The following is a 27,489-nucleotide window of genomic DNA, read 5'->3' as shown; positions in this document are numbered from 1 at the left end:
TCCCCAAAAGATCTCCTGGTTTCTGTGATCGACGCGAGCGCAATATGTACTCTGGAAAACTAGTTAGTTCTCTAGTTTCATTCGGTTTGGAGACATTAGTGTTATCAGTCTGTTCATCTTTAAATCACAATTTTGGTGGTCACTTGATACGATCCAGAACGATAGCAGAATTTGATTCGTTTACTCCGGAAAGAATTAAAAGGAAACAATGCACAATAGAATTACGGACATTCCAATTGAAGCAATGTTTGTAAAACAGAACACTTACTTAGTTTTTGTATAACGAATTGTTTTACACGCACACGTGGAACCCGTGCTCAAAAATGTTTTTTAACTCGAATACGATTTTTGATTATCACAATGGTACTTGCGCTTCTGTATTTCTCGAATCTACGGATACTGGATGCGCATAGAAATCTGCAGGGCACGGGCGAACCGAGTTTACGATTTAATTTACCGATTACATTGTCCCGAGAATTGTAAGCCGCACAAAGGACACGATGCGGGGAGTATCTTCAGCATTGTAGCATCCAGTGAGTAAACGATCTATTCGGTAACGTGTTCGCTGTCGTAGATCGACGGGAAAAATTTGCACAAAATTTGATTGCACAATTTAATCAATAAAACCGAAGCCAGCAATTTAAAATGTATCAAAGTGAATGCTACATTCATTTGCTAATGTATTAGAATAAAAATGAATGTCATGAAACGAACGTCAACCTAGTTATTAATTAGTGTCGCTCATCTGCGATCGTCGCGGTACTCGACGCGCTGAAAGGGAGGATCGTGAGAAAAATGGACGAAAGATCATCTGTCAGTACTCGACGATCCGTAAAATAAGGAGTTGCTCGGCCGGTTTCTCGTATCGGCGCGCGGAACGTCCAGAGGAATCATCAAATATCTATCTCTGTTCGCGGGCAGACGGACGGAATTTCAGATAGGACACGTCCCGCATGCCGGGAAACTGCGATATGGCTCGTTACATTTTCACGTTGAGCGACAACCGGTCGACCCCGACGAGTCCCGGACTCGATCCCTCGGGGACAGCCCGGCAAGAACCATTTACAGAGACCGGCTGGGCTCCCCGTGTTTTCGATGAAAAATCTATCGATCCGGGGCCCAAGGATAATAGTTGCCAGTCGCCAGTCGCCACGCACGCCCACCGACGCCGGAATCCAATAGAATTTTCTTTGCTCCGCGATCGAACGATTCCCCGACGTCTTCCTGCCGCCGGAAATCCGCTGATGCCGGGAACAATGGCGCGCTGCGCCGTGGATCGAAGAATTTAGTGACATTTTACTGGAGCTTTTGAACCGTGAAAGATAGAATGACACTCGGCTGTATCTAATCTCGCGGCGATGGTCTTTTTGCTAAGTTCACTTCACGAACGGGAGTCCCTGTTTTAGCAACAGTTATTTTAGTGCAGTCGGACAGCCTTCGATTGTGGCTATTATGGCGCGTGGCTTTACTAAATTGTGCAGCTTTGGTCTGATCGAAGAGCTAAGATGGCCTTTGCGAATCATATACACCCATGGTTACAAGTGTTCCCTTAATTAAGAGAATTATTTGTAAAATGTTGTAAAATCAGTAGTGAATATTATTATGATTTTAGATACGTATTATTAAAGCCGTATTAAATATCTCGCTAATAATAATAAAATAATAATTACATTTATACTGTTTTATAATCATTTTAACGAGATGAAAATAATGCAAAAGTATTTTTAAATTTCTCAAATATTTCCACTTGTTTAGCATCTGACCAAATCATATTCTCGACAAATGCGTGAGATCTTCAATCCAATTACAAGTATCTGTCCATCCTGCTCAGCGTTGACCAGCAAAAATCCGCGAGCGAGTTGCGCAGAAGAGGAAGCCACTCCGAGACGAAGATCCTGATGAAAGTGTCCCTGCGAGTGATCGACGAGTAAAACTCGGGGTTCCGGCATCGGGATCCAATGATCATCAGTTCCCCATTCCCCGATGTCTGCAGCCGCCAGTGCCTCATATCGTCGGGCCACGATAATCTCGAGAAGACTTTCATTATTTCAACGCGTCGAGATTCGGGGTCGGAATTACGGGCCAGCCGCGCCGAGCAGAATACACTCGGCGTGGCGGTGTCCGTTCGGCATCGGGAAAGAAACAGAGTAAGCACGATATAAGGTTGATTGGTCGCGATCGATAGGCGATAATTGAGCCGGGGAATACGGCGAGGGGGGACGGACGAGCTGTTATTTTCCGAGGAAGCGAGAGAGAAGGAGCGGCACTGGCTTCGTGACAGGAAGCGAATTCAAATTGCGATCCCGGAGGATCGTGCTCGAAAAAGCTTGTCCTCCTTCGCCCTAAACTAGGATCGGCGAACGAGATCACGCCGGAATTCGATTCGCGTCTCCTTCCCTCCGCCTCCCCCCATTGTTCCCTCGACGACGACGACGACGGTCCAGGCTTTTCGGGAATCGCGCGGAAATTCACGGCGACGCGTTCCGGATCCTTCCAGACCGCGCGCGGACGAGGCTACCATTGGCTGCTGGGCTAACTACGCCCGCGAGCCACTCACCGACACTGTCGATATTGAAATACTTAGGGCTTTCAGGCTGAATCCCGCTCGGGATTTACCTCCGCGGCAGGCTTTCAGGCCGGAGCGCGGCTTAGCAAGTTTTCTGCGCCGACGATTCCGAGTTACTTTTAACGAAGCCGTTGTTTAGGCTCCGGGAGCCGCGTGGAAATCGGCCGAAGAAAAGCCCGACTGGGTACGCCGGACGTCCAGGTTGGGGATCAAGCTTCCTTTTATTCTGGGGCTGTCTGTTGATTAAAATTGGAGCCTCCGTCTTCGGCGAGAAAGGGGAGAAATTTTATTTTAAACAGCCCTGTTGTAAGCATTATCCGGGTTTGAACATCGAGAAACCATGATTCGAGGATGAGTTAGTGCAGGGCTGTCATTTCGAAAGAGTTCAACAGGCTTGGACAATTTAACACTGGAACTACCAAACCGGACAAAATGACTGAAAATATTTTCTCTTACAGTTCTTAACATTACAAAAATGTCTCTGTGACAAATATTTAGATATCTTTAATCAAGTATATACTATAATAAAAATCATACGAAGTTTAAGCAAATCCAATCTTGTCGTTGTTATAAAATAATATACTTTAACCGTGTTTAGAGCTCGGTGGTGCTAGTGTTAACGTAGTTGTTTTTTAGTGCGCAATATCTGCATGGAAACTGGTCGCAGAAAGATTGCATTAGATCTTGTAACAAAAGGTCAGACGGTTGGTTTAATCGAGGGAACATGTAGAGCTTCCTTTAATTCTAGAACTCTGTTGATTAAACTCGGAGATCTCGACGAAGCTGAAGAAATTTTAGAAGGTTTTTCCGGGCAGGTATGATCGAGAAATTACGAGCCAGGGATGGGTTCGAGTAAGAACGAAATGCCGAGAGGGCGATAGGGTTGTCATCGGAAAAGAGCTTAGCGTGACCCCATAAACTGGAGATACTTTAACGAAGCCGGCAAAGAAGGCGCCGCCGTGAAAACAGAAGCAGATGTATAAACAGAAACCGCTTCCAGGCACTTCGGGAAGCTAGGACTCGGCGGGCTAGGGTTTATCGGACACCAGCTGTTAGGCGGTAGCACCTCGGGCAGCCTGGTAATCTGATAGGAAGCAGAATCGAGATTGGCGTGGCAGAGACCCGGTTCTCGCGCCCCTGAAAGCTGCGAGAAGCAATTTCGGTGGTTTTTACCTACGAAGCGGATCCCTTACACTGGCCACTTGAGAGGCTCCCAAGAAAGCGTGTGTTTGTTCCAACAACCAAGAGTCCACGTTGTACTTCGAGTCCACTCTCTCTCTCTCTCTCTCTGAAACGTTCGTCTCGAAGCATTCCGTGGCATTTCTTTTGTGTCGATGCTCGTCGTACTCGCGTCGTTTCATAAATATCCATCGATTCCTGAAGAATCTGAAGACACTGAGAAATATTGTATGGTTCTAATGAACGCTTAATGTTTATTCAGAACGCTTTAAAAATAGCGATTTTATCGACAAGAAACTGCTTCTCTTCTTTGAAGTTTCCTTATTGACCTTATTCAATATTCTCTCCGTCGTCCCTTATCGAGAATTCATCCGCCAGCTAAAAATCATTCAATGTAGAAAATTTAGCGAGCAAGAAAAACTGGACAGATCCGAGCATCGTATGTCCGTCGATTTTTAATGGAAGCATACGGACCAGTGCCGCAGTCGTTTATTTTCTCGAGGGAACTGTCCAAGGCGCTGTCCAAGGCACCAAAAAATTTCATTAAATCCAAGTTGGTTCACTTTCGATCCTCTCCCCGGGGTAGCTCTTGGATCTTTCGTAGTTGGAAGTTGCTAACTCCCTAGCTAGCAGCGGTAGCTTTGTTCGGGGCGGCTGATTAGAGGCCTTGAGAGATTTAACAACAAGAAGAGGGAGCCCCACTTATCGCCCCAAAACGGGGCTGCCTTAAAGGGAACTGCGGTACCACCGATGAACTTCCTCGGACAGGCACACGCCTGGCCGCCGGAAACGGCCACCGACACTGCAGTGCTTGCACTCGCCAGAGGAAAAGGTCAGCCAGTCGCCGAGTGCCTCGGAAGAACACGAAGCCCGGATTCTTCCAACGAAAAATATTAAACGATATCCACGATGCTACCGCTTAATTAAATCCTGGCTAGGCGTCATCGATGGACGTTATTATTGAAAAATATAAAATACTATTGTACCCGTTTCTTTAAAATTGCATCACAGAGGTACCTGTATTATCATCCTTAATTCAATTATCTTATCTATTTTTGGGATACTTGAAAATATTTCGAACGTCGCTTGCCTTTTGTCCTTCAAGCAAAGCTAGAATATTCTTTACACTTCATATAGTTTCAAATATAATTATACAATTATTAATCGTGTTGCATATAATTAGGACAATCTAACTAAGGAGAGCAGTGTAGTCTACTCATTACTTTATCGTTCTTAGATTTGTGAAAACGAGGTACTAGCTAGGACATTTAGGCGTTTCAATACCGTCTTGAAAATCCTCCAATTTCCTTGCAAAAGGTGAGTTTTTCCTAAAGTCTTGCGTAACGAGGTCGCAAGGATATCTGTTGCGGATGCAACAGGAATCTGAATATTCCACGAATGAACCAACATGGACGGTCGGCAGCCTCGCGTCGTTCTCAACATAACGCGAAAGGCAAATAGTTTTGGATCTTAGAACGGAGGCTGTCCGTAACGGCGGCGAGTCGAGAGAAAATTCAAAACGAGGAATTTCCGCGATGGGACACGGGGACCGGAAACCACCCGGCGCCGATGGCACCGCAATAATCGAGCGAGTCCATAGGGGGGTTCGCGGAGAGTTTCAGGCATCCGTCGAATCCGACAATTACCGATTCGAGGCCGGCGTCGAGGCCGGCGGCTATACCGCCGTTGGGAAGTTCCTGGATGCCGGCGGTGGTGCCGGCAGTGGTTGTCGTCGTGGTGGTGGTCGTGGTGGTGCCCTGGGAGCCCTGCTGCAACTGCAGAGTGGTCTCTTTCGACGCAGCGCCGGAGTACTGTGCCGCCGTCGACGTCGCCGCGCCGTTATGCGGCCTGGTCGCGTCCAACAGCACCTTCAGCGAGGCTATCGCGTGTAGTTGCGTCGCTTTCTCGTCCACTTTGCCTGAACAGTAGCAGAGCAGAAAGGTTAATGGGGCTGGTTAGCCTGTTCGCGGACCGAGGCACGCTTTTCCTTCATTCTAACCGGACTACGTATCCCGATCGGCTTTCCCATCCCGTGACAGTCGTGGGCATCGACAACGCATCGTCCGAACGATCGCGGCTCGATCGCCGATTCCGAGGACTGTATTTTTACAAACGGTTTATTTATACCTGCCCCTCGGAATAGATCGTATCACCTACTTGTCTCCCGCAAGAGAGGGAGACTATTGTTATAAGAACGGTATTTTTATAGCGTTATTCCCGGCTTATCGCCAGACTGCGAATCTTTCGGCGCGTCCAGCCTCTTCGATGGCGATCGAAGCTCGACGGAAATTTATTCACATAAAACCTGGCAAGAAGTGTTCGATCAACTTTTGGAACCCAATGACCTTTTTCAATCTGGACCGAATGACTGGAATTCTGTTTAAATGTTAAAGGGACTAGTTTTTTGTGCAATAACTAAACACTTTCTTTGAATTTCGTTATTATTTAAAATGATCACGAAAACTTGCTTTCGAAATTTTGTATCTAAAGTTCCAACGAAAATTTGCGACAACCAAACAGCTCGAACAATTTAGGTCAATTTTAAAAAAGTTATTGCGTTTGAAAAGGTGTTCGTTTACTTTGTGCCAGGGGTTGGACATCTTTGTCGCATTAGACCGCGGTGGGGAGCGAACCTTTTCGGTGTAATAATTTACAGAAAAAACTTGCAAATGATGCATCGATATTCGTAAACGCTTTTAACAGTTCTCTCATCGTTCTACGAAACTTGACAGATAAGACTGCGTCGTTAAGCGAAACGTTGATCACAGCGGAATATTAAATGCAGATTCAAATTGAAGTCTCTATTTCGCAGGAGCACGGCTGTTTAAACCGGTTTCAGTGCGCGGAGGTTGAGTTACGGAGAACCTGGGAATTAGTTATAGTCTCATTTCCTCGGAGCCAGTCTCGAACAACGGTCTCGCTTCGCGAGAGTCCACACGGTCCGCCGAGAAGTTCGAAGAAGTCGATCGAAGGACAACGACGTTAACGGAGTATACCCGGTGAACGCCCACGACCGTCCAATGAAAAAAAAAGAAAAGAAAAAGAAACGGCCAATAAAGCAGCAAAGTCTGCGCGAAGCAAAGTGTGCGCCCGATCGTCTCCGATCCGAGGAGACGGCGAGCCAAGGATCCGCGTCCTTGCGACGAGCGTGCAGCAAAGCAGGCGAGAGAAGTTTCACAGGCAGTACATAGCGTGGAGCGAACGCGCAAGACCGTCGCGGATGCATCGTCGTTCCATTTAAGCGTGCACTTAAAGATCTGGCTGAAGCTGAAACTACGAAATAATTATGAGCAAGGGTCATTCAAAGCCTCCCTCGCGCGCGCCCATTGCCACGTTCCACTTCGCACGATTGCCTCGAACAACCTTGCGTTACGTAACACAGACCATTTTCCGGTCTATTTTGCGAACCCGTCGATCTCGCGATGCTAACGGCGTGAAAATACCTCGCGCCTTCTAAACCGCCCGTTTTTCCACCCCTTCCCACCGATTTAGTTTAACGCGGCCACTAAAAGCAGCGGCCCTTCAATTATTTCCTATTCACGAATTTTCATTCTGGCGAGTCGGCCGGAGTCGTCGCAGAATTACAATTGATTTGCTCGAGGAATTATAATTACAAGGTGATTCAATTACATCACCATTGAATCAAATTGCAAAGGAATTCAATTACATTATTTTACGATCACATCGTCTGTCAATTAGATTCCTGATTAACGTGAATGACAATTGCTTTCACTAAAAAGTTGGAATCGTGTAATTGAAATACATTGTAGTTGCATTACAATGTAACTGAAAAACAATGTAGTTCAATTGTAATATAATTGAAATACGATGTACTTGAATTATAACGCAATTGAAATACAATGTAATTAAAATACAATGTAGTTGAATTATGATGCAACTAAACTGCGAGGTAATTAAATTACAATGTAATTGAGTTGGCAAGACTCTGAAGTCGGTAATACCGAAATATAAACGATATAAAACCAAGAACGGTCGAGATGCGATCAAATTGACCATTTTATTTCGGTGACCGGTTTAGCCGGGACTAAGCAAATGTATTCGCTGGATATTCGCGTATGAGTAATTAACCTTCGGGTTAGATTAGTGTCATCCATTAATCCCTATACACAACTGTAAAGGCGTCCAGAGTCTCTAGACAGTGCTTGTTATAGAGGAGACACGTCTCCAAGGCCTGTAGCAAGGCTTAGCATCTGCTTGGGACACGGTCTTAGCACTGACGCGAGTCATTGAGGAGCAGTGTCTGCTCATCTAACATCGATGACTGCCACCCTTCCCTGGAGAACGTACCAAAGGGTTCGCGGCAGTCAATGATCCTTGCGGAACTTACGATAGATATAAATAGCTGGCAGAACTGCATTCGCATGTTCCCCGAGTTAATAAACGCTTTCACAGACGGTTGATTGTATTGATTGAAATAATACGGATGCTACTTTCGTCGATGATCACTGTATCCGGTGGCAGTGAAATTAATGAACGATCAAACGAGTCCGTAACGGGAGGCTAAACGGCCAAGGAAGTGCCGTCGAGCGATTTCTACGAGAAGAATGGAAGATTCCCCGAGCCGTTTATCGCTCGTAACGACTTCAGCCGTCGCGATCGTCGACTAATTGGACTAGAAGAGTCGAACGGCGCGGCGCGTGCAAAGAGATCATCGTGCTGATCGTGTTTAAGAAAATTACGACGAGCCGATTAACGTTCGAACGAGCACGATCCTGTTAGTCCGCGCCGATTATGTATCGCGTCGACTGTGAAAACAAATTTAACGAATCCTTCGAAGTGAATCGAAGCCGATTATAGTAACAGCGCAACGTGCAAGCACTAACGACAGCGCATATACTTCGTTTTACACAATTTCACCTGAATGTGCAATCGCGCGGCGCCGACACGGAAGAAATAATTGCGCGTCGATTCAGCGCGGCGTGCAGCCGCTAAAAAATCACTCCATAATTGTCACTAAGCCCTCGCAATCATCCAGGAAGTATAAGTCGAGCGGATCCAGGACCATCCAAGTACTTATTCCCGCAGGTTCCCACGGGAGACCCTCGGCTCCTATTTACGCGCCCCATTTCCGCAAGAATCGCGTACTTTAAGAATCCAGCAGCGTCTATCCGCAGGTAACGCCCCCATTCTTCGCCGGGAACTAATTTCTCGTTGGCGATTTTCCCGGGTCCAAGGTGGCCTTAATTAATACCGGATAGAACCGTGCTGGTACGTAAATCAGCCCAAAACTGCCGTTTCATTATCATCTCGGAACGTATTCCAACCTAATCTTGGGCCTTTGAAAAATTATCCGTGTTCAGAGTTTTCGATATTCTCAACTAATCGCCCTCGTTGAGTTTAATGGAATAACTAGACCGTGGATCTTTGTGCGAAATAAAGATTTTATGAAAGGATTGTGAGCAACAGAAATTAAATGAACATAAATTGTTTGCTTTATTAATTTGAATAAGCTGAAGATAGTAGCAATATTATTAAATTTATTACACATCTTCGGAATTTTATATTTCAGCTTTTCATTTTTGCCATAAAAACATAAAAGCCGCAGTCTACTGATAAGTACCCATCATCTTGACATGACTTTGACTATTGTCCTTCAACATCTTTGTGGTCTTCTCTCGACCGATCAATTTAACTTAAACATTGTTATATTTTCATAATATTACCATTAAAAAGTATTTATTTAATTTATTTTATTTGTCGCGAAAGATATCTAATATTTACAAGATTATATAATAATACCTTATTATTAAATAATAAATAAGTGATTGCCGTAACAACCGATTCGCAGGCTATTAATCAGAGGAAAAAGTCGATTTATAGGCTACCGGTCGGTAAAGTGTTAACGATCTTTGGATGTGTAGTGAGTCAGACTCGTGGTTATGGCTTTGAACACAATTTCTAGAGTAGGGTGATGTTTTTTTTAACTTGAAATAATTGTTCTGCTGTCTACGTTTTACAGGGCTGGGGAAATAGTAAATTGAGTATGTAATTATGCAATATAGAATTCGGCAAATGAATTTTGTTTCGAAATAGTAGTTTATTTGTCAAATTCTGTATATTATGAGAAGATAAAAATATTCGTGTTCTATTTCAAATATCTATTACTCCACAACCCCCGCCAATACAGAAAATAAAAATATACAAATTTGTTTCCCCTTGTAAAAAATTATTCCTCCTCATTCTATGGCTGACTCCGCATTTTATGCATTCGAGACAAAAACGAGTACAGTTATATTTCTGTCCGAAAATCTGTATAGTCGATTAAACAAATTCAGCGGGACAGGAGAAAAATGAGAAAAGAATGGTTGATATAAGTGGACTATGAGTGGTGTGGCAAAGTTCTCGTTCCGTCGGAACGCGGAGTCCCCAAATATTTCGCGGAGTTGCTCGGAACTGGATTCCAAGGGTTCTCTGGTGCCTGCGGTACATCTTTCGGCCAGCAGTCCGTAATTCAAGCCCGTGAAACTCAACCTTGCAACTGTCATAGCGCGGAGCAATTCCGGCTCGCATTCGGCCGCGTCTCGCGCTCGCGGGGGCAGCTGTAAGACACCCGGAATTCGTTCGAGACCCGCGGACTCGTCGCAACTTCTCCACCGATCCCGCACTTATTCGCGCGATAGTAGGTCAAAGAGGCGAACCCAGACGGCGTAGAATGCCGAGAAGAATACTGAAAGTCGCTGCAGCGATACGGAAAGTATCCGTCTAGCCGGGGGCTATCTCATTTCCTATTTATCTCGTTGCCCCCGTCCTGTTTTCTCCTCGTTTTCTTTTTTTTCTCACCGACACCCTCTCCCCGGAATTCTCGCCGCCGGCTTTTAATACACCGTAAATGTAACCTAATAGTGTATCCAACGTCGTCGTTCGCGGTACGCGGTGGAAGTAGCATAGCCGGCGGGCTTTGATCGTGGGAGTCGGGTGGTCGCCGATTCGAAGGCGCGGCAAATTACTCCGCGGTAGAATGCTTAATTAATCTTTGCGCATCGGTCGCCGGTAATTGGTCGATCTGTATTTTACGAATATAAGCGGGGCTTAAAGACGGTATTTAATTCAGCGAGAAATTCGCTTTGTGTTGCGCCGCGATTTATAGGAGCCGGTCGTATCGAATTAATTTGTATTCGCCGGATTTATGCTACGTGCGTTCAACCGGATGACACTCGATCGGCAAACAAAATTATTTCCAATTTAGTATATCGACGTTCAACGATGCAGGATTTTCGAGGGAAGGAGAGCGGCAAATTCACGCTTACACAAAGACAATAAATAAACCGTAGAGATCCGTTCGTAAATTAAACAATGTTTTTTGAATAGCTGGTGTTCGGTGTCCCACGCAGCTGCGGAGGCTCCTAGGTTAATCGAGCGTAAGAATCTGCAGATAACAATCTGTCCTACTTTCTTTTCAATCGCAGAGTGGCGGGACAGACAAATTTTAATTAACGGGATTCGCATCACGGTCGTACCATCGATCTTTCTGCGAAATAAAAATGTTCTGCATCGATTGCTAGCCAAATCAGCTGAGTGTAATTTTCTTTCTTTTCCGAATTATTTTAATAAGCGTTTTTTATTTATTTATCGATGCTTTAAACCAGATGGTTTATTTAGCAAATACAGGGTTGTTCGATGTATGTACATACAACCGCTTTGATCGAATACTGTGATACGTTCAAATAATGTAATTTAAAGAGGTATTTTCCCAATACTAATTTGGTTATCGAAAATAATATGATATTATTTTCACTAAACATTAATGCTGTTTTATCTTATAGATTCAAAAGTATGTCAATATTGCATTAATTCTTATAATGCTATTTGCTATGAAATAGTAGAATATCTCTAAATCACGTTCTTTTTTAAATGTTTTAGTATGGAGTTAGAACAATTATGTATACGATATTATTTACTGTTAATATCTATATTCTCATCGAGATTAGTACACCAATGTTCTTAATTGCTTTTAGTATCCTGACTGTTTCCAGTTTCACGCACCCATTTCCATCATAAATGCTTAACATTCGCAGTCTGATCATGACAGGCAGCGTTAGGCAGGGGATCGGGTTCCACACGTCCCATCCAGTTGCAAACGGTGCACTATGTACGCGCATCATTAGTCCTGTTTATCGATTAGCTCGCCCGCCACAGCACGGGCGAGAACGCGAAAAAAAACCACTTTGTTCACTTAACGCGCTCCCTTAAATTATTTAGAGTGTCCGGCCGCGTTCGCCGACAACTACCGCAAATATTTGCCGCCAGGATCACTGCGAGATCCTCCCGTTGATCGCTGCGAAATTGCCGGCACTTGTTCTCCCTCCCCCCATGCGAACCGACCACCCCCATAAGAACTGCATTGTGGTGGCTTCGGAAAAATCGATCCCTCTTACGCTTTAACCCGACGCTTTAATCCTCCATGGACGCACGGTTCGTCGAGTATATTTCAACGATGTCCACGAATAAAGTAACCTGTTTTCAAAGCAGAGTACACAAGACTATGTATATTCACGGCGAACTCGGCACTATATATGTATACCGCGCAATCGAACTCGGAAACATGACCTTAATACATTTATTTTCACAGCGAATTCAGCGTAGGAATCAAAATTGCTTCGGCACGATTAAATGCGGAAACGTGATCTTGAACTTGGTGCGATTCTTTTTTTTTTAAATCAGTGGAAATTGGTTGAAATTTCTTAGCGAATGCAGATGCTCGAGGATCAGGAAGACAATTTGCTGGGAAACGAGCATGTATCGTCGTCTGATATTGACTCTACCGAATAACATTATTGCACTAGTAATTTTCTAAAAGTCAATCGAACTAATTTGAAACTTTTCGGCGAACACAGAGGTTTTAAAATCGTCATTGCGCAGAGAATAACGGCAGGAATTGCCGCTCAGTAAAACAATATATAACATCTCATACTAGCCACTTAACTCGGTCGAATAACTTTCTCGAAAAATCAGTGGAATTATTTCGATGGTTGTCAGCGCAGCCATTTAAAAATCGCCGCCGTCGATGGAAAATCTGTACAAACGGTGATCGCAGTATTTGCCTCGGCAGATAAGATCTTGGTGTAGCCATTTAACTTGATACAAGGATCTTCTAAAAATCGATGGGACGGCTCGGGTGGTTTTTCAGCGAAGACATTCAAAAGTCGTCGCTATGCATAGCAAATCAGCATGAATGGCGGCCGCACTATTGACTCAAGAGGATAATATTCTCGCGGCGCCGGTCGATGACAGGTCGCCGAATATAGACGATCTTCGGTGGGAACGAGTTGTAGCGGACGCATGAAGTATTGCGGGTAACCCGACACGGCCCGACACGGAACGACACGGCAGGAGCCCGGGCCTGGTTGGCGGAGAGGAAGGCTCACATGTAAAGAAGAGGCGGAGAAAGGAAGACGTAATTCGACGATTAGCTTCGACCAATCGCGGCCCTCGCCGCGTTCTGGCAGCGCGTTAGGTCAAAGAGAAAAGGCCGTGGCGAGTGGCCTTCGTTCCCGAAGGTGGAAACGAGGCGGAAAAAAGAAAGGCGAAGAGCCCGCGGCGAGAAGTCGGACCGCGATGAAAGTATCGACCCCTAAGCCGCCTCGGGCGGGATGGAACAGCATAAGGGAGGGTACCTGCAAATGCTGGAGTAGTCGCTCCCAGGAACAAGAGAAGCTTCCGAAGAACAGAATAGAGACACGGGAAACGGGCCACCGTGTTTTAAGCTGTTAAGCTTCGGTTATATTTTCAACACTTTCCCCCTTCGCTACGATTCTGCGTTCTATCTGTCGATCTTCTTCTCCCTGTCACTAGGAAGGTCCTTCTATCGATGCTAATGCCAAACGAGTGCCCCGCATTGTTCCAATTTTATACGAAGTTTCCATTCTGTGGTTTCTTAACCATCCGATTAGATTCACGGCTATATAATTAACGATATCGTATGACCATTTGCAGCTTTTTTCTTCAATTTTTTAAGTCATATTTTTAAAGACAGCGTAAATGGCCTTTCCACTGTGTAACAACAATTTCTTTCATTTAATTGTCGAGAAATTAATAATAATAATAATCACACGGTTAGTATGACTCGGTAACTACAGTTTGAGATTATTATCTCGTATTTTCCCGCAAATATTCGCAATAATAGATATCATTGCTCGACTGCGAAGTTTTAAGTATGTTCCCATTGTCCAGGGTTATTTCATACAAATCTAAACAGTTATAAAATTTCTCTGAGGGCTAAGGATATGTTGAAAGAAGTTCTTGAAGAAGCGATATGGATATCTGAAGCATCGCTGTTGAACCACGTGCAAATGAATTTGTTCGGGAAGGAAAACCTCGAGGAGAGCCGGGAGCGAACGAGGGAAGGGAAACAATGGCGAGAGTAGCATCTGATTAATTGGGATCGCTGGTTGGGCCGAGCGTTTAAAGAAGGGCCGCGGAAAAAGTCAACTCCTCGATGCCTTAGTAAATTACCAGCTAAGTGGAAAGTTACGGAGATTCCGTTGAAAGGGAAGCATCCTCTGCCCGACGGAGACCAACGGCGAGCGATAAATGTAATTGGATCAGGCGTGACGAGTGATTTAGCCATAGTCGATTTCCAATAGGAGCACAGGTGAACCGACAAAATCTGTGGGATCCACCGTCCTCCGACCTCCTTCCCCCCCCCCCTGCTCTCGAGTAGAGCTCGGGAATAGAAAATATTGACGATCGATCGAGTGTGTCGAGCAGGAATCTGTGCCCGATTCGGTGATCGCTTCCGTTACGAATGCCGGCTTATTCCTGCGGTCGCCTATTAACCTACAAAGCCCGATCAGCCTGTGTTTATTCACGGCTGGCGTGCTCCGGTTTCGCGAGCGATCAAAGTGCGGCCCGCTCGAAATCGTAGTTGTCGTCCAGGTGCAAATAGAGACCGCGATATTTCGGCCGACGGATAAAACACATCGCGATCCGAGGGTAGAACGGGATCGGTCTCAAGAACCCCGGGCTCGTTTTACACAACGGCCACTCGAGACTGTCTCTAGGACCGACGAACAAATTTCGTGGATCAGGAATACGGGTCAGAATAAAAGGGCACGTTCCGGGAGTCCTCGCTCGAAATTTCAGGGATTTTCGAGAGCTGTACGCGAACGCCCGGATAAAAGAAGACCACGTAGATCTCGCGCCGAAAGGTTAGGGTTTTGAGGGACGTGTTTTCAGAGCATCCCGAATAAGATCTCAAAGAAAAGAGAACGTTATAGGACGCGTGCAAAAACGTTTGGAACTGGAGGTGAAATTTTGAGAATCATAAGTGAGTGTAAAAGTGAAAAAAACATTGCGGAACGTACAAAAAAATTTTAGCGTATGGAGAAGAAATTTTTGTGATTACGTATAAGGGTTGGAATAAAAGAAAACATTCTAGGAAGCGTGCAAAAATGTTTCAAATTGGACACGAAATTTTGAGGATGATAAATAAGAGTTGGAATAAAAGTAAACGTTGTGGAATGTATCCAGTCGAAAGAATTCACTTTAGAGACTTTGAAAAGGTGGCATGATTTAATAAATACAAGATCTTGGAAGACAATGTTAGGTTATAGAAAAATAATTTTTAGATCTTCGAAAGAGGATTGAATGCAATAGAATATTTTGAAGTGAACGAAAAAGAGTTAGGATTTACAAAAAGTAATGTGAGAAGAGAAATGCAAACACCCTATATGCTATTATATGCTATTATATGACCTATGAGAAATTAATATTGGTGTTAAAAAATACGTGAAGATCTTTGAGCAGATATTAACATAAAAAAAATGACGAAGAATTAAAGAAAAGTAGTAGGGTATAAAAACCGACATTAACATCTTCAAGGGAGATTTGCTGCAATTAAAAATGAATAAACGCAACGCTAAATACCCGCAATCTAATTACTACCGTTGGGGGTAATAGGTTCGCGTGACAGTCGACGTGTTAAATATTAATTGGATAATTGCACGGGTGAATAGGTCTCGGCTGGCATGTCTGACCATTGTTTGACAACACTACTTACAGCGTGGCTGAAAATCCTAGCGACGACTCGTGACTGTCGGGACACCCTGTGCAGACGAGCGCATGGGGAAAGAACACCGGGCGGGGCAATCGTTAAGAACAGAGATATAGATCGACACGCGTCCTTCGTCGACGACCATAAACACCGCCTCGTTAATGGAGCAAATATTTTTGTGTTTGTAGAATGCGGTTGGTCGTGCCAGAGAGGCAGACTGTTGGCTCTCGTACGGTTGTGTGCACGCGTGTGTGTGTGTCGGCTCGGCGACAATTTCATCTGGCTAAACAGAGGAAATTCATTCCATTTTTCGTGTTACCCCGTTTCTCCGCCACTTGTCTCGCTCGCGAGGAAGCCTAACACGGTTAGAACGAGTGCCGATGAAAGCGCGAATGAAAGTTCACAGCGGGGACTTGTCCAATCGACGCTCCGGCGTGCCATAAAGTGCTTGCACCAAAATTTTCATGTTTTAAAAAATTCTGCAGTCTTTCGTTCTCGAGAATAATTAATTGGTACTGTTAACTTTTACACGCTAGCGCTCTCACATGTAAGCTGAACATGTACGAAATAGTAAAAGCAATTGTTTTACATTATTTTATAAAAGTAACAATAAGAAATTTGTTCTGACTTTGAAAGAATGTTAAATAAGTAATACATATATCGAATAAATAACTCGTAAGTATAAAAAATTCTTACGATTTGAATAATCGTCAATTCAGCAATATCATTCAAATCACTTCAACCTAATCATTTTTTCGCAGCACCCTTGTATCTGTTATTCTTGTTGGCAAATTTATTTTACAGGACAGTCTGAAGAACGAGCCGCGCGAGAAAATACGTTCGACAAGGAACGATTCAGTATCGACAAATAAGTCGAAAGATCTATCGCGATTATGGCGACAGGGTCGAATGAATGCGCACCGAGCCGTTTTCAGACAGACATCGCATGGAAGGTCGGTTCTTTTCAGCGGCGATCGGAACGACTCCCGAAGGAAAAATGCCAAACGTCCGTAAACGGTACTGAATTAGCTTCACAATATTGCTTTAATCTTTCCATTAGCCTCTTTAAAAGGCTTTCATCCCTTAAGCATCAAAGGAATGAATACACAAGAGCGAGCGGAGAGACAGAAAGGATGGGAAAAAATTGATTAAACCAGTTTCGAGCTTGTAAAGGATTAGCGAAAAGCAACCGTGGAAACGAGACACGGGTATAAAGCAATGATAGCTCGGAGGAGGGGGGCGGTATTTAACGGGGACGTTGGAAAAACCCGCGTGAAATCGCGGGGATGTCGGCCGATCGAAACGATTCTAGGTCGGCCAGAATTCCCTGGGGTTCCGGTGTCGAAAACGGGTTTCGGGCTCGCGAAGGGCTGGGAAACGCGAGACGCGAAATGCGAAACGTCGGCCGAGCGAGAATATCGCCGCGTTTCGCCCGCGACCTTCGCCGAGGCGCGAGCAATCAATCACGGCCCCCGGCTTTTGCATTAGAATTAGCTGGCAGCCGCGTCTAATCGTTTACACGCGAGACCCCTCACGGGAATCCGACGGCAATCCGAAAACGGCTGAACGATATCGATCCCGACCGTGCTCGGCGGTGTGCTCGGTGTTGCGCTGTTTTTTTCGAGCGCCTCCCTTTCGTTTAATGCAGCAGCCCTGGCCCGAGGCGCGTCCACCAGGCGCTGTTTTGTGAGTACAGGGATCTCACAATCACACCGGCTCGATGTCCACGCGTTTGCTTGCCAACGAAAAGAGGACAAGCTGCAACGAATCCGATCCCGATACGCTTATTATCGCTCCGAGTCATTCCGAATGGAAATCGCTTTATCCGCGATCCACGATTTCCCGCGTATCATCCCTTGACGCACGGCAAAATTATGCGATTAACGGGCAAGGACTTAGCACCTCGGCGCTGTTTAATTCGGACCGATTATACTCCATTCTCCGGCCCCGAAATTTCTTCCGTCGATGGTTCCGTGTCTTCCAGGGAAATTATTGTTGGATTATCGAATCGTTCGATTGGCAGATTCGTTATGTTCGTGTCAACCCGGTCCAGTATTTTTGGCGTTGGATATAATCATTTTGCTTCAACGAGAAACGTTCGATCGTTTTATCGAGTGCTTTTTGACGATTTTAAAAATCCTCGCGTTTATTCGGTACGCTTTGTTGTCATTAACATGTTCGCAACCAGCGTCACTAGTGCACGTACTTATGTTTACTGCATTTGTCGTTTATATAAATATTACGTTTACATTTATTGTACTTATATTGTATTTATTATTATTATTATTGCTATTACTATTATTATTATCATTCAAAATGCATTGTATCCTCTTTAAAAATCTGATAAAAATATCGTAAAAGAGGAGCGATAATTTCTCTAAATATCATGCGACGTGTTGCAATTCCGGAGAATTTTATCCCCAGAATTAATTTGATCTTTTTTATGTGTGAAACAAAATTGTCATCGTCGCACAGGTCGCGACGTTGCTATCAAACGCGTTAAGAATGTTTATTCCTTCTTCTCCTTACCCCAGAGTGCTTTCTTGCTATCGTTATTATTGTTCAGTTCGTTAGAAATGTTCACTTTTGTTCCAGCTATTTCCGTCGACCTCAACAGTGTTAACTTTAATGCGAGACACGGATGTAACTATTAACTTTAAAGCGTTGCTGGAAGATGCAAATGTTGCTTGGAACTTCTAGTTGCCGTTTCTAAGCGCGTAAAAGCAAGTGGATATAAATAATCGGAAGATAGGAGAGATACTCTGGTCCGTGGAACCAGAAACAGGGCAGCCAATTATAGAAACGGAGGGCGTCTCGTAATAATACAGCGTCGGGTAATAGCTGTAAAAAGCTATCAGTAATGTATACGTATATATCATCGTCATCGTCAAAGACTAGAATTGTTGACTAACCCTCGAAACAACAGCACACGTAATAGAAGGACGCAACGCGTCGGCAGAAATAGAGCAGATTGAGAAACATCCTCCGTAATAATGTAACAGCGAATCAAGTACGTAATCGCAAGAATAAATACGATTAAACCTGGATCTCCGCGGGCTCTCGGAGAGATGAACGAGATCGCGAGGATTTGGACGGCAAAGCGAAACGCCAAGCAAACGAACGATTGTTTGGAAACGTGGCGGAATGGTTCGTGCAATACTTATTCTTATGATGCCTGCGGAAGGAAAATAATTCAGCCGTTGGTTGCCTTTTGACGTATGGTAGGAAGCGGTTCGCGATAGTACTGAAACGGTAATGCTGCCCGACATAAAGAAGGTAATGAAACAAGAGCAGGTGTATAAAACGCTTTAAGTAGACGTCGAAGACGGATGGAACGCGAGCGGATGTGCAAGAACAGTTCAAATCTGGTGAATTTCGCCGATTGAGTCGGGTAAACCGGGACGACCAATTACAACGAGTTACACGTTTCCATAAATTTGCTTCCCGCGGAAATATCTTGCAGATATCGTGCAAATCTGTCGCGAGAATTTTCATCGCGTCCTAATAATTTACGTAAATCGCGGATGATCAAAGAGGGAGTTAGTGGATAGTAATTTCCAAAAGTTCTGCAAACAGAGTCATAGGAAGCTCGCTCCTAATCGAGATGAGTGCTCGCCCCTTAATGGAGATTACGTTGAAAAATGCAGCGGTAATACTTAAAATTTTGGGAACGGACTGTCTTGGTTACGAGGGAGGCGAAGCAGGGTCGCGGGCTGACCGGGACGGTTGCGGTTCGATGAGAAAATAAAATGCATTCGGCCGTCCAAGTGTACCCGTGCAACAAAGAAGAGTCGGTGGGATCGAGCGGAGGCAGTGACATTTGGGACAAACTTCGACTGTTCATCTGTAAATAGAACGAGGCTCGCGAACTAGGTGCCGAGAATTAAGTAAAAGTATGACGGGCCGTTAACCAGCTCGACCGGACGAGCTCTCGAGTGCAAAGACTAGGAAATTAAAGCAGCGTGGTTCAATTTGTTAATATCATCCCCAGTGGAGCGCCGAGTAATCGTGACTGTAACTCACGGGACCGGGACGAGGATTTTCGATAAAATCATCCCCTCCCTCTCCCTCTCTCTCTCTCTTTCTCTCTTTCTCTCACTCTCTCGCGCGCGCAGAGCCCCTTCCTTCGCCGCGCTCTGGTCGTCTATATGTACAGCGAACGTCACCGGGGATTTCGATTGGCCTTCCGCCACAATGCCACTCGTCTGCCTCGTATTCTCTGCAGGTTATTAAAAAACCTAGCGAACTGGTGCATCCCCGTTCATTATAAATAACGCGTTCGATTCGGACAATTCGACGACGTGTGACGCACAAACACGGCATCGGGAACAAGCGTTTCCTTCTCCTTTCGCGAGCTTCCTGTCGCTCGTTTCTGAGTCGATGCGACCGATGACAGGACTGCTCGACAATGTCCCTCTATAAATTACCACAAACTAGCTCCTAACCCAATTATTTATTACAAACTGGCGAACATTAATCTCGTATCGCTTTCGAATTAATACGATTATTTATTATTTACAGGATTTAGTACTCAAGCGCTCAATCCCATAGAATTGAGTTGTGCTTTTGATTTTTAAAAATACCGAAACGCATCGATTGCAAGTTATGCGAATCGGTATCGTCAAAGATTCACTACCGACCCGAATTAGTTTCACTTCTCTTTCACTGAGAAATTTGCGTCGGTCGTTGAAACCGAAATAAAATCGTCGGCATAAAGCCGGCTTAAAAATATTGCGATCCAAGCTCGGGAATGCTTCGAACGAAAATCCAGACTGCTCCTCGTAGATTATATTAAACGAAATAGACAATATTTATCGCGACAATTTATTGCCGCACAGTTTTCGGTTCGCCACACCCGTGGCCGTTCGATTCTAAATATCAAACTGAAATACATAAAATCCCCGGAGCACACTCCCATTCCGCTAACAGAGCGTCGACTCCCCCGTTCATAGAACAGGCGATCAAATATTTGCGAGCGGACGGCACCTATGACCTCTTTCAGACCTCCTTCGATCTCGGCAATCTATTGTTTCCAAGATCTGGAAACGCGCGTCTCTTATCCGGTGACCCAAAATTTTCGAAAATGTACACGATTTAGAGCATACCGACGACCAACATTTGCTCGTCCTTTCATTCTGACGTCTTAAACAATTTTCGAGATTCGACGTACAAAGTTGTAGGACTTCACCTGCGAATTTCAAGATTTACGGATAGACATATACATCGTTTCTTTTTCCTATTTTCAGCGAATGACTGAAAATTTTGAAAAAATTCTGACATGTAGAGCACACCTCCGTGTACTATTTTCTCTTGGGTATATTTCAATATCTTAAATGGTTTTCGAGAAACAGGTGGATGTATTTGAAGAACTCTGCCTTTAAATGTGAACATCTGTACGCAGGTTTATACATTGTTCTTTTTTCTGGTTACAGCGAATGACCGAAAATTTTCGAAAAAATTTGCCAAGTAGAACACATTTACATCTCTTGTTTCCTTTCGGTTCCATTTTGGTATTCTTAAACAGTTACCGAGACACAGACGTACAAAGGCGAAGAACTGCGCGGTCAAATTTGAAGATCTGGAAGTAGGTCTCTGTTACGCATCGCCCCCTTTCCCGCTTTTCCCTAGTGACCTGATATTTCCGAAAAAATGTACAATCTAGAGCACGCTAACGCCAGCTATTCTCATTTGGATTCTTTCAAATATCTCTTATAGCATCCGGGGAAAAGGCCTCGGAAATTTCGCAGACCGTGGTCCGCGATAGAAACGAAAGTATCGATCTGCAACATCTCGAAGCGTCCCGAGCAGAGAGGCGCACACAATTCGGTGATATTAAAAACCGTTGGCCAGGAGGTCGACCGGTTATCGTTCGCGGCGCTGTTCGGAATTTTCGCGGGCTGTTTTCCGGGCAATCGTTTCAGCATTGTACGCGGGTCCCGATTTTCCCGGGGAGGCCGACAATCGGATCCGAGAGCCGGGTTCACGGGCTGGAAAGTTCGAAAGGACGTTAGGAGCCAGCTAATAAAGGAAGCGACGGTCCCCGGATCGGCTTGGGGAGCGTTTTAAAATTCATGGAGCCCCGGAAGTTTGTCGCATTTCCGTCGCGCGCGAGAGGGAGAGAGAGAGAGAGAGAGTGGGGGAGAGAGCGGGGCTCGCGGCCGAAGGAACGGTTCGGCCGGCTCGTCCTCAATATTATCTCGAGTGGCACGGCAAGGTGGTGTGTCCCGGTGACGTTCGAGGCACCCGGAGTTAAAGGAATGGAAAAGGAAGGCGAGCAGAGAGCCCGAGCCCGAGCCCCCAAGTGTGGATTCGCTAGTTACTATCGATCGATAACAAGGCGGTTTCTAGGTCAGGGTCCCGATACATACTCGCCACTCACCGCTACTCGGGGATATGTGCTCAAAACGCGTCCCGCAAATTCATTCGAAGCCAACCATCCAGCCACTCCGGTTCCCACAGAACAGACGGCTGCCCCTCCCCCGCCCCCCCCTCTCTCTCTCTCTCTCTCGATCTCTCACACCACCCTCCCACGGCCCCCAATCACGCGCGCGCTCTTTATCTCCCGCTCTTCTTTTTCCGTTCCACTAATACGACACCGTCGACGGTGTACCAGAAAATCGAGGGACAGTGGAAAATCGAGAGAGTGAGAGAAATGGAGAGGGAAAAGCAAAGAGAGAACTAGAGAGACGGAGAAACGAGATCTCGGGAACAAAAAAATAGGTGGCTGGGATCTCTCGCGCGAGCGACAGAAAAAAAAGGGTTTCCTTCTTTTCAGAGCGAACCGGCGACGTAAACACACGCCGCGACACACGTCTCTCTCTCTCTCTCCCGAAATCGCGTATTGAACGTTTCCCGAGCGATCGAGATTAATGGAGTGCTTTCGCGAACGGATTCAACCGGAAAAAGGAAAAGGGTGGACCGTTGCGAGCGGAAGACTATCCGAGGCCGGCGCGGATCGATCCGATTTTTGGGGAAACTCGGTCGAGAGATGGTCGGTACCGCATGGAGAACGCTCGGCGCACTGCCACTTCATTATGGCGAGCCGATATTTTCCCCGTCAGATCTGATATTTTTACCATAAGCGATGGCCTCTTGCCACAGCCACGCGAAGCGTCTATCGATATTTTGATTTCACAATTGTTTGTAATCGAGCATACATTTTTGTCCAAATTGAATGCGCGACATTTTTCGTTTCGTTCTCGTTTATGCAAATTGTGTAAAATATTTGAGTCAGCTTCCAAATAAATCAGGACACAAAGTATACGTTCTTTTATAATATCGTAGCACGTTATAACCTTTCAGTATAACAACGTGCCTCTTGTACTACTAGACATCATTTCCTGTGAACATAACAGAAAATATCTCTTTTATAAATTCAAATTTGGGTATGCTACTTCACAACTGAAAGGCTCAGATAGCAATTACAATTGTCGTAGACAAAGTATTAATTCTGTTTTTCGTTTGGCAAGATTCTTTTCACGATTCTTCAAGATAACTTTCAAGTAAACGACCTTAATAATTATCACAGCTCCATTAACGCATTTAATGTCCACTTTTATCGAACTGTTAAATAAATATCAATTTGCTGAACAATTGGATACAGTTACGTCGATACGAACATAGCCATCGCCATTGCAAATATCGAATGGCCTCGAAGCCTTGCTCGAGGGCAAAGTACCAAAGGTACAGTGGCCGAAGGAGCATCGGATAAATAAACGGCCGAGAGGAGCGTGGGAAGCGGAGGAAAAAGGACGAAATAATAGTGTATTACGCGAAGGGATCCGATTGGAGACGTCGTATTTCGTGGAACAAGAGGTTACCGCGGCGGGGGATCTTGGGAAATAAAATTCGGTCCCGGAAAGAGCGGCTTTCCTTTTGGCGGAAAATCGAACCGGGCCATCCGTGGCGCGCGAAACAGTTGTCTAATTAATGATCGTCCTTTTCTTCGGAAGCCGCGCGCGTGACCTGACCCATTTATATAACCGAGAACGGTGCACCGTACGTGCATAGGCCCCGAAATCAATTTCAACGTCGAGATTACCGGGTTACCTTCTGGATTAAGATTCCTATCGATCACGCCACCCCGCGATCTCCACAGTGTTTCGTTCAACGGGGTCTCGGTTGGCAAATGTATCGCTCGGCCACTCTCGCGCGTGTACGGATTTTATAGCGATCGAGGACGACGTTTTCATGCCCGTAAGACGAGCACGTGAAACCCGCGCCACGGCGGGAGAGCTCGTTCCGCGGAATAAGAGCGCTCCCGCGGAACCGAAGCGGCTTAGAAGAAGACACCGGCGCCGGGAAATCGCTTTCGAAACGACGCTGCTTGCAAATTGTATCCGATTCACTCGTAAATTCGCGGAGACGTTTGCAGGCTTGCGTCTGATTGCTGCTACGCGATTTCCTTGCGTTCTAGCACGCTTCTGCGAGGCCGTTATGCCCTCAAGAAGTCGCGATAGAGAACGATTGCAAAGATTTTTCATTGTTTCGATATAATTTTAATTGTTACAAGATACGTTGCAGAGAAGCTACAGTACAATATATATTTAATACGTTGGCGTCTATAAAAAATTCTAGGACATATAAAAAATTGTGAGACGAATAAAAAATTGTTTCGTGCTTGGAAGAACATTGTACGACCTGTAATAAACGATTACGAAAATAATTGCTCTGAGAAAGTATTAGAATTTATAGAGAAGATGTGAGAATTTGAAATGACATACTTTGGCAGTGTTCTCGGTGCCAAGAAAACATCGTAAGACTTGCGGAAACATTGTGAGGCCTACAGAAAAAAATATTGTATATCTGGAAGAATTTTGGTATAAACAAAAAAAATTATAGCAACAATTGACGCAGAAGAATAAATCAAATCTATTGCCAAATATAAGTCTCTACGAAGAGGATCTAAAAAATCTCTAAAAAATTATAGAGCCAGCAGAAGAATTTCCAGGCTTCAGACAGAAATTCTAGAGCTTAAGAAAACATCAGAGAACTTCTAAAAAAAATCGTAGCCCTTGCAGAAAAATGGCGAGTTCCAAAACAAATTTTTAAATTCATCGTTTCGATCGAGAAATCGATAGACATCTTGGATACAGTGCCCGATAGTTAAAAAAACATTCTGGGCTCTATAAATAAAATTGTAGGACCTTCGAACGAAATTGTGGAGCCGGGAAAGACATTGGAGGACCTTCAAAAAAATTCTAAGAACGTCCAACGCCGATTCTAGGTAAACACGAGCGCGTGAGAGCAAGCGAGCGCGGCGAGCGCCGCGAGCGTCGCGACGCGACGTGTCCCTTGTGTACACTGTGCATGCACATAGCGCCATTTGGAAAGCGATTTCCGCAGCACGGCGCTGGTTTCGATGGCCGGATCGAAATTTTTCGCGGGAACGCTGTCGTAGAAGACTGCGGGGGTGTGCTCAGTTTCGCAAGACGTGGAGGAACTGCAGTTTCGCCGAAAGTAGAAGCGGAGGGAGAAGGCAGAGAGAATGTGTCCCTTCGAGGCCGGCGAACGTGTTTCCGGCGAATGGGGCACGTCACCGTCGTAAATCTCCAGCGCCGATCGACCGCCTGTAATATTATCGTTCAGGGTCTTCCGGCATTGGATCGAGCGACATTCGAGAGGCACGGCGCAGGTGAATCGGTGGGGGGCAGAGGTTAAATCGCGCAGCTACTTTTCTCTTCGCGAAACAGTAAGGTAAAGGTATCTGATAGCGGCCCCATTTTCTTTTTCAATCGCAACTTGCAATTAAAAACAATTTCATCGGAACTTGACATGAATTAAAAGGTTAAATTAAGCACACTTTCAGAATCTAAATAAAATATGAGAAATATAGAAAAAAGAATTCCACTTGTTCGTAATAAAGGAAAAGTATGCAAATTCGCAGATTTAAAAAATGGTTTCCTGCTATGCGACCCAATTTGGTTGTTTCAGGAAATTGATCTTCTTTTGCTTTTTTCACACAGTGGTCGTATAAAATTTATTCTTTCAGTTTCGTGAAATTCATTGTGCATCTATGAAAAGAATTGTACACTTATCATTTTTAAGATATTTGTAATGTAATCGAACTCCTTCGAAAATGTTTGCGATGTATTTTACGTTCAAAATTGCTCGCGACACTAAATAGATCTGGACGACAATAATCAGACGAAACAACGACAGAGTTAGAATTAACCTTTTAGATACGTTAGGATTTTGGACAAATAAAGTTTTTCGTAACTAAATTACGATTTTCTCTTAATATATATTTTTTCCGGATATCTATATATAGTACTAATAACATATATTCTTTTCTTAATATATTGTATATACACACTTTCACTTTAATTGTTTGCTTTAATAAATAATAAAACAATTGAGTAAAGCACGAGCCATTCGCGAAAGCCACTATAGTGGCACGTAGTATCTAAAAGGTTAATACGCAACGAAGAAGTGTGGACGCTATATTCGAAACATGTACAATGGAAACAGGCTGGCGTCTCATATTAGGAGAGGTCCTCGTATTAGGCAACTTTACCCTAATTGCTGGAGATCGTTCCACCGCGATCCGCATAATGTAATTTTGATCTATCGGCGGAATAATAATGGGTCGGCTGCTGCAGGAAAAAGTTATCGCTTATCAAACTCGTCTCTCTCCCGCTCTTTCTCTTTGTCTATCTCTCCCGTTATTATCCGCTGGCAAACATTGCGGACCTTGCGTTCACTCGATGAAAAATAACGTTCCGGGAGCTTTTTTTCTTTCTAGGATGAGGCCGCGCGCGCTCGGCTCGATCTATAAATACACGGAGAGGACAGCGAGGCAAACGAGCCGCAAAAGAGAGAGAGAGGGAGAGAGACGGACAGCGAGTGAAGAGGGCTGGTAAAGGGAGAAAAAGTGTGTGTGAGAGAGAGAGAGAGAGAGAGGGGAGAGTGGGGAAACAACCGCGTGCTCGCATTCATTTAGCAGTCACCGTCGGGCACGTATCGCTGCCGATTAATCGGATGCGGGACGGCCTTTGCGAGCCTCTAGTATTGTTCGAGTTCTGCGCGATCGATTCGATCTCTATCAAAAAATTGATCGAGATAAGGCCAGAAAGACGGGGAGAGACGCGGATAGAATCGAAGAGCGGCGGCTAGGGTGCTCGCCGCCAGAGGGCTGCGAAGATCCGTGGCGATCTTTATGCCGTGAGAATCGCCTAACGCGTGGCCCCTCGTGCGAAAATCCATTTTCCTAGATTGTATGGCGAGAATAGAGAACGGAGCTCTAGCTTGGAGGCAGCTCGTGGCAAAAGGAAAATCGAAATGACGTTTGCAATCTGAAATCTACGATCGCCGTGCCCGATTCTGTCGTTTCCCCGCAGATCAACGTTTCTCTTGGTTTTTTTATAACTTTTTTTGGGTCGCGTCAGTTTTCGAAATCACCGAATTTTTGCGAGCGGAGATATGCTTTATGACGTTCGTCGAAATCGTCCCCTAAAATATGGATGTCAAAGATGTAGGTTTATGGGGCAGATGCTAAAGGCGACCTTGAGAACTTCGACAATAACAAACTGCGGTGGTAAGGGCGCTTTAACAACCCTCTAACCGCGGCCGAGTTTTTGATTTCTCGGCATGAAATCGCGGTCTGGTTTTGTTCGTTAGGCGGACGCGTTCGAAGAATTATATTAAAAGGGACACAACCAGAGAAACAGGTGAATGAAATAATAAAATAATGTTTTTACCGAGTTTCATAAAATATTTGGAACGCGAGTTC

At 44.9% G+C, this 27,489-nt stretch overlaps 1 protein-coding gene across 1 annotated transcript in view; it reads right to left on the bottom strand.

Annotated features, from left to right (window-relative positions):
- Nckx30c (solute carrier family 24 member Nckx30C) overlaps nt 1-27,489 on the bottom strand; it is a 112,058-nt gene that overhangs the window by 21,918 nt on the left and 62,651 nt on the right. The window contains exon 4 of the mRNA XM_078193687.1: nt 5,392-5,663. Within this exon, the coding sequence (XP_078049813.1) occupies nt 5,392-5,663 (272 nt within the window). The remainder of the gene's footprint in view (nt 1-5,391; nt 5,664-27,489) is intronic.

This window comes from Augochlora pura, chromosome 10 (genome assembly GCF_028453695.1).
Source record: "Augochlora pura isolate Apur16 chromosome 10, APUR_v2.2.1, whole genome shotgun sequence".
NCBI lineage: Eukaryota > Metazoa > Arthropoda > Insecta > Hymenoptera > Halictidae > Augochlora > Augochlora pura.
The sequence above is the reverse complement of the archived record's forward strand: the minus strand, read 5'-3'. Positions and strand labels throughout refer to the sequence as shown.